Source organism: Euphorbia lathyris, chromosome 3 (assembly GCF_963576675.1).
Source record: "Euphorbia lathyris chromosome 3, ddEupLath1.1, whole genome shotgun sequence".
In the NCBI taxonomy this organism is placed as follows: domain Eukaryota; kingdom Viridiplantae; phylum Streptophyta; class Magnoliopsida; order Malpighiales; family Euphorbiaceae; genus Euphorbia; species Euphorbia lathyris.
The window spans coordinates 8,338,675-8,347,188 of record NC_088912.1 but is presented as its reverse complement, the minus strand read 5'-3'; the positions used below and the strand labels follow the sequence as shown (position 1 = coordinate 8,347,188).

Below are 8,514 nucleotides of genomic sequence, written 5' to 3'. Positions count from 1 at the left end.
TACATAATTCACAAAACATATTAAAACATATTAAAAAGAAAGTTCTTACTTGTCCAACTATGAAACTTTTTCCTCTCTAATATTATAATTGCATACTCTAACCTTGGTCGTTTTACTTTTTTAAGATGCGTGCAATATATCTTCCGCATTTAACTTACTTTTTCACAACGAGTAATTAATTGATTACATTTTACGCAAGTTCAGTGAGCTAACTAAACATTTTATGCAAGTTCAAGGGGCTAAGCTTTTTGGACAAGTTCAATCTGCAAATGAGGTATTAAACCTTTTTTTAAGAAACAATAGTTAATAATATCAAGCATCGCCAATCATTTTCAAATTTTCCAAACCAAAAAAAACTAAAAATTGAAAACATCCGAATGAAATGTACTTATCATAAAGAAAATCCATTAGGAACTAGTAAAACACATAAAAAAAATGTTATAACTAAATCCCTGAACTCGCTTATTTGGAACAAATAACTCCTCAAATTAGTTAACATCTGTGATTTTGGAAGTTTGTTTGCCTTTTTGTTAATGTATCGGTAAATTAATTAGATGTAGAAACATATATTTTGAAAATATTTTATTTCTGTTGTAATATATATATATTTTTTTTCACGAAAAAAAATAAGCAACTTGATGAAATTAGTTGTAACGTTTTGAACTTCGTATTAGCCACTCGATACGAATCTCCGCGCTATTGCTATCCTGTACAAATTAAGAAACACAAAATAAGAACAATACGGCGGCGTATAAGATTAAAATATACTTCATCGTTACAAAATGAACAATTAAATGTATAGCCGACATCTGGGTACGAAGACACGCGTAAAGCATTTAAATGAAATAAAAATAAGAATATTTTCCAACGTGTTTATTATGAACGGCCATTCCCTCTATCTCCTCCTGCCGAAAGTTTCATCGCTAAACGACAACGTTTCCTTCTTCTTCTTCCTCTCGTCAAACCATATAAAACCCATCCAAGACCTTCGATATTTTCCAGATAATCTCTCAATTAATTCACTAGATTTCAATTTGATTCAGTTTATTCTCCGAATTGATGATCAGGAATTCGAATTCCTCATCTTCGTTCTGGTCTCGCATCGAAGATAAGCAATTCGAGCGAGCGCTGGTTGTTTATCCGGAAGGAACTCCGGACAGGTGGCATAAGATCTCCGGCCAAGTTCCGGGGAAATCGTGGATGGAAGTGAAGAAACATTACGAGGATTTGGTGTATGATGTGCGGGAGATCGACTCCGGTAGAGTTGAGCTGCCGAGTTATGAAGAAGATGAGTTGAATAGTTGTGGTTGGGGTTCTGGTACTGAGTCGGGACCGAGTCGGGTGTGGTTTGGGGGAAAAGGGAAAGAGAAGGAAACGACGGAGCGACGGAAAGGAGTTCCATGGACTGAAGAAGAGCACAGGTTTGATTTTCTCGTTTCATTCGAACTTTTTAATTTAATTAAGAAGATTAATTAATTAATCTCAATTATTTGCAAAATATAATTAATTAAATTAAAACTAGATATTTTGAGTTCACTTTATTAGCATTTAATTAAGGTTTGCTTTTTGTTTAAAAAAAAATAATTTTTTTGGATGAAAATGTGTACATTCATTTCATAGATAAAAAAACCAACAAGTACAATAAGAAGATTAGGGAATAAAACCTTACATAAGTACCGGCTATACCTAGTACAGAATCCACAAAGGTAAGAAAATGACTACAAAGAGCAAAATAAATCATTAAAGGTACAAATAAAACAAATAACAGAAAAAACATATACTTCTTAAAACTCCAAATTTGTAGAGAAGCATCTGTAATCCAATCTTTAACATTTAAATCCTTCTGAATCTTCAGATCTAGATCCTTTCTTTTGCAATCACGTAGATGTAGTGATCTACGAATAAGATATATCATTTCTACTCTTGCTAAATTAGAAAATATTACAAATGAAAAGATAATAAACAACAGATGTAATTCAAGAAGAATAAGAGATTCGGTGAAATATATGCAATCCAACAGAATTTATTGAACAAACAAGAAGAAAAATAAAATAATAAAATGATGTAAGGAGGAAAAAGGAAGACAAACTTCCCTTTTCCTCCTTAAATAGAAGACTGCAATCCGAAAAAAAAGAAAAACCAATCAACGGGAAGATGAATTAATGAAATTGGTGAAGAATGAATGAAAATTGAAGAGAAGAAGAGCAGTTTTAAAGTTTTTTGGAGAGAGCAGAAAAAAATAAAAAAAAAATTAAGGTTTGCTTTTTAAGCCCAGAATTTTCATAATAATGTCCGTATAGTGGATCATGTTACTCCATTTTAGCATATGGGTTTAGAAGGTGGTTCGTATTTAGTTGATACTATTTCTGATTATATTCATTTATTATGAGATTTAGATTTAGAGTTGTGTTTTATTTATTTTTTATTGAGTGTTTATTGAATTTGGATATCTATGCTATAGCAAAAACGGTGAATTCTATATCTGTTCACGGTGAGTTGGCATGTCCACCACCATTTTTTAGCAATATTCTTTTATCTGATTTAAGTTAATAAAACTTAGCATTATTTCAAACAAAATTAATTAGAATTAAAAATGGTTAAAAAAATATAATTAAAAAGTCGATTTGTAAATAAATATATTTAGTATTTTTATATATAAAAAATACGTGGGATTTAGTGTCTATTTAGTTTAGGGTATTTTCTATCCTTATTTTGTTTTAAAAAGGTAAATTTTATTTTATTTTTTCACCATTGGATGATTGAGTATAAAATTTATCTAATAGTGAAAACATACAAATAAGACTTACTTTATAAAAAACAAAGTAAGCATAACATCTACTTTTAGTTTATATGTTTCTTTTTGTTGTTGTTATTAGTTATTAATAGTCGATATATATTAGTTGATTTTTCTGTTAAAAGCGGGTGTTTCAAATTTTTTATTGTTGTTAATTGTTTATTATAGCTTATTAATTATTAGTGTTTGGTAAAATTATAATGAACGGTTGTTGTTAATATGTAAAATGTCCAATATGAGTATGTTTTAAATTAATTAATAAATAAATTATAAAAATAAATTAAGTTATCCTCCATCTTTCTCCTCCGCTACCATCTCCGGCCACAACGAATTCTTCAACGTTATCAAAATCAAAGATTTGCCCTTTCCTTTATACTCCGTCGACCACCACTACATCTGTCTGTTATCTTTCGTCGGTGACTCTATTGTCGGTGACTCTATTGTGTTCTTTCTCCTTCGCCACCATCTCCGGTCACGTCGATTTCAACAACTGATTCTAATTTCTTTAAATTCTCAAGGTGCTCATCTTCTTGAGTTAAATTACGGTGGTATTTTGTGAAATTTAATTTTATGGTTATTTTTTTCAATTAAAACTTAAAGAACAACAAATTCAGATCTGAATCCTAGTTTCCATTTCCAGTCCTTATCATCATTTCCCCTATAGCCAGCAAAGAAAAAAGGACGACCAGAGACGGTGGCTGGCGGAGGAGATGAACACAACAACGTTGATGAGGTTGTCGGCTCTATTCTTTTGAAAATAGAGACTTTTCGGATTACTTTTTGAAAGTAGCATTTCAGTTTTGGCAGACTTCTCCTAGTAAAAATATAATTTAATAATACAACTAAATTAATTAAATTTTCATATTAACAAGTGTCAAATTTTTATTAACCATAGCACACCACATCATAATCTGATATGATATGTCTGACACATAATATAATTTCTCATTAAAGCGACATTCTATCGTAATGAAAATATTAAAAAAAATATGTATTTCACAAATAAAAAGATGCAAAAATTAAACAAACCATTTATTTAAAATTCTTAAAAAAATTGTCATTCTGGGTAAACAACTTTTCCACACGTTAAGCGAAACTATGATTAGTCGGAATTCAATTGGAAGAAAACAGCCGTAGCAAACTAGCTAGCTACCTTAATGTTGTTCATTTTTTTTTTTTTTTTGGTAAGATTAATGTTGTTCATTTGTGAATATTTAATTTAAATACCTAATTATGATTACTACTGTTGCTTCATTGAGGATTCATTGTACCGTAGAATGGAATTATAATCTCCATACTTCAAAATACATCAATAATTTTAATATTAAAATATTGGCATTGTCAAGAATTTTTTTTTTTTAATAGAATTGTATAATTGAAACAAGTGTTCATAGTTTTAAATTTAAGGTGAGCTGGATTTGGATTTAATGCTTTCTAATAATTATAATGAAACCATATAACTTTTGTCCCATGTATATGCTGTCAATTTTTAATTGTCATTAATCACTTTATAAAAAATATGCTCCTTTTTCTCTTTTCCTTTACATAACTTTATATATAGTGAAAGACAAAAATAATAGGCTTAATACCCAAACAACCCCTAAACTTATCCAAATATTGCGACTGCCCCCCTACCCCACCCGAACTTTGAATTGTAACAACTTACCCTTCAAACTTGTCTAATTGTAAAACACAACTCCTCAAACTTGTCCAATTGTAAAACATAACCCCAAATTGCTGATATAGACTGCAATTGAAGAAATACGTGAAATACAAAAACTGCAACGCTCGTGGAGTGTGGTAATCAGATATTTGGCGTGATACGAATTTAGGGAGACGTTTTTACGGTTGCTTCAAGTATGGGGTAAAAAAATTTCCAATTTGGGGTTATGTTTTGCAATTGGACAAGTTTAAGGGTAAATTGTTAGAATTGAAAGTTGGAAGGGGCAGTTGCAATATTTGGATAAGTTCAGGGAGTTATTTGTGCATTACGCCAAAATAATAAAGAAGTCTGAGGATGTAATCACAGGTAATATCCTATATGTGTTTATAGGATCGGGCTGGGCTCAGCCCATGCCCAAGGGGCTTTCCATAAAAAAAAAAAGGAAATTACACACATTGGATATATTTTAGGGACAAGTAATTTTACCAGGAGTAATTTTATTTTTAATGTTTAAAATTATGCAATTTTATCCCAAACGTTGGCAAGTAATAGCAATTTTATCCCTTACATTGGTAAATTGTCTCAATTTGAGAAATAATTCATCAAATTGTTTTCTCAGTCGCGAATATGGTCATCTACACTTCACATGTGCGTCATTTTATCACTTATTAGTAACAGATCATAGACACATGAATAGACGTGAAAAGAAAATTAAAAAATCATACTGTATTTTGTATGAAAAAAATCAAATATTTTACCGAATTTAAAAACATTAATCTTGAATTTTATAAAATTACTCTCGATGGTTTACGATTTGGGGTATTTTTACACTCTATCCCTATACGTTTGTAACGATCTAACGTAAAACAATTGAATTTGATGAATAGGTTATTTTTAATTGGGCTACAAAGATATGGAAAAGGAGATTGGAGAAGCATATCAAGAAATGCAGTAGTATCAAGAACACCAACTCAAGTAGCAAGCCATGCCCAAAAATATTTCCTTCGTTTGAATTCTGTGAAGAAAGAGAAGAAAAGACCAAGTATTCATGACATTACACCTAATGGAACTTCAACTTCTACTTCTACTTCTGAACCAGATTGGAATCCATCTTCTTTTCATGATTTTGGATTCCATATGTAAATAAATCCTAAATAGTACTAATATTCTACAAATATAGAAGTAATAAAAAAATCAAAGAAATGTGAGGGAACTAAAGAAAGTTACTAGTATAGTTCTTTGAGGAAAATGTGAAGTCCGGTTGTTTTACTTCGAATAATAGATGTAAAATATTCGATTATGATTAAAGAAAGATAAGAGTTCAATTTTATCTTGACGTTTTTTTGGTCGTTATGTATAAAATGGTATAAATTTAATTCTAACGTTTTCAAGACACTACAAAAAAATGATCTATTACGACACTAAAATTTAAGGTTTAACGACATTTTTCGGCGTCCCTAAACATTTACCTACGCTTTCCAAAGTGTCGCCGCAAGTGTCATTAAATCGCGTGTCGTTAATTTTAACGACACATTAAAGCTTGTGTGGGTAAATTCAAAATGTCGTCACAAGCGTCGTCATGCTTCCAACGTTTATATTTTTAGCGTCCTTATTTATTTATATTATTTATTTTTAATTTTTGAAAATTTCACTACGTTTTAATGAAGCGTCGCAAAGTTAACGACACATCATTTTTTGCTACACAAAAAACCACGAGCTTAAATTTAAAAGCATCTCTAAATTCACGACATTTATATATTTAACTTTTGTCCTCGTTAATTAATTATGCATATATTTTTTATGCCACTTCAGTAAAAAAAAATTATATTCCAAGTATAATCACGTTGTTTTAATTAAAAAATTTAAGCATTATCATTAGTGTGAAATATAAAAAGTAGTCTCAAACGGCATTAGTAACATAAAAATACATATGAAAAATCATGGTAGAACAATTGAATGTAAATAAACAATATACTGTACAATATTTTATTAAATCACTTCTTAAGCTCAAAAATGAACACAAACTCATTACAAATATCCCAGTGGTTGAAAATTGTAAAAGCTACGTATTCAAATAGATCAAATATAAGTCTATCGATAACAAAAATAGCTTCAGCCGCTCAAATTTACTAAAGCAAAAAACCAACAATTAACTTCATCCTCTCTTCCTTTATCATGGCAACATCATTCTCCTTCGGTTCTTCCATCTTTTATCTGCTCATTTAGAAACAAAAAAAAATCGATAGTCAGATTTACGAATTAAAGGTTTCTACTGAATTTCAAAAATCACCAACATAAGAATAGGAGAGGAAGAGCTAAAGAAAACCAGAGAAAAAAAAACTAAGAATTTAGAAGAAAAATCATCAAGATTCAGAAGAGAGTGAGAGAGATATCATGGGGCAGTGAAATTTATCCGTCTATCATAGATGGAGAGAGGAAAGCATAAATAGTGGATGAGATAAGTGGAGGAAAGCATGATAGTGGAAGATGAAATCACCAGATGTTACTAACTGTTACAATGAAATATTAGAGTAGTTTATACTTAATGGGCGATTAGTTTTTTTTATTATTATTTTTTTTTTTTTTTGAAATAGAGATAAACTTTATTAAACATCACAAAACACGTCTCTTACAATGGCATCACCAATCCAACTCGGTTCAGAAAAAGAAATGTAATCGTTAACTAAGGAACCAGCCTGTCTTGCCATCGCATGAGCAGCTGTGTTCGCTAACCGCGGTATAAATAAGACGGAATAACCCGGTCTAGAAATCAAAATATCCCTACAATCCTGTACTATGCAACCATAGTCAGAAAGATCTTCGCTGTTGTTTAGAATACTAGAGACCACTCCTTGCGCATCTGACTCGAATATAACTCGCTCTCAACCCTCGTTTGCTGCTAAAGCCAGTGCTTTCCGGATTGCCAGAATTTCAATAACACGAGGTTCCGTTACACCAATAACCTTCGAGCTGCAGACAACAATTACCTTACCCTGACTGTCCCGAACTACACATCCCAGGCCACCCGACTGCTGCTCGTGGAAGACAGCACCATCCGTGTTGCATTTCAGATGACCAGCAGGCGGCGGGTTCCATCGAATTTGGGGACGAACTGATGTATCGATAGTTGATTGGACTTGCAGATTGTGTGATTTCCACTCCTCATAAAATCCCAGACAGCGCATCCAGCATACAATAGGCTGCTGCACCACACCCTTCCACATCAGTGCGTTACGTTGCTGCCAAATCGTATAAAAAACCAGCCCAGTTTTAATAAGATCAGTATCAGATGCTGATTCACATAGCTCGAAGAACCAATCTGCAGCAGTGTCATGAAGACCAATCGGAGCAGTAACACGAGCCTCATTCCAGCAGCTAATTGAGAAGGGGCAATCTGCAAATAAGTGCCAGCTGTGTTCGATATCAGTCAGACATAGACAACACTCCGTTTGAATAGCCATTCTTCTTGCCTGAAGTGTATGTCTTAGAGGTAAACAACCCGCACAGAACTTCCATAAAAAGTGCTTCACATTCGGCGGTAAATTTAACTTCCAGACTCTCCTCCATCCCATGGAATCAACGACGTTTACACGCGAAGATTCGAGTGCCTTATATCCTGATTTCGGGGTGTAAATTCCATTTTTAGTATGCATCCATATCATTTTATCCTCCATCTCCCTATACGATAATATCACCTTTAGAATTGCAGCAGCGTCCACTTCCTGGAATTGAGATTCCACTTTACCCCTATCCCAGATTTTAAAGCCATCCATGAATAAGTCCTTCACTCTAGCATTCATCTCTAAACAATCAGCACTCATAATGCCTCTCGGCTGGCCGTCAACCTCAATCCAAGGATCTTCTAAAATTCGGATTGTCTCACCATTCCCCACCCTCCATTTTAACCCGAGTTTTAAAACCGGGATCGAGCTCCAAACACCCCTCCAAATCATACTAGGATTATTACCCAAATTTGAAGAAAGAAAAGTACTGTTCTGAAAATATCTTGCTTTGAAAATCTTACTTACCAATGAGTTTGGCGCTGAAACCAGTTTCC

At 32.4% G+C, this 8,514-nt stretch overlaps 1 protein-coding gene across 1 annotated transcript; it reads left to right on the top strand.

Moving 5' to 3' along the window:
- Positions 1-878: 878 nt before the first annotated feature.
- LOC136222193 (transcription factor SRM1-like) lies at positions 879-5,787 on the top strand. Its single transcript, XM_066009725.1, has 2 exons — positions 879-1,421; positions 5,345-5,787. Exons 1-2 carry the CDS (start codon positions 1,060-1,062, stop codon positions 5,598-5,600), a joined length of 618 nt encoding a protein of 205 aa, XP_065865797.1. The 5' UTR covers positions 879-1,059; the 3' UTR covers positions 5,601-5,787.
- Positions 5,788-8,514: the final 2,727 nt, after the last annotated feature.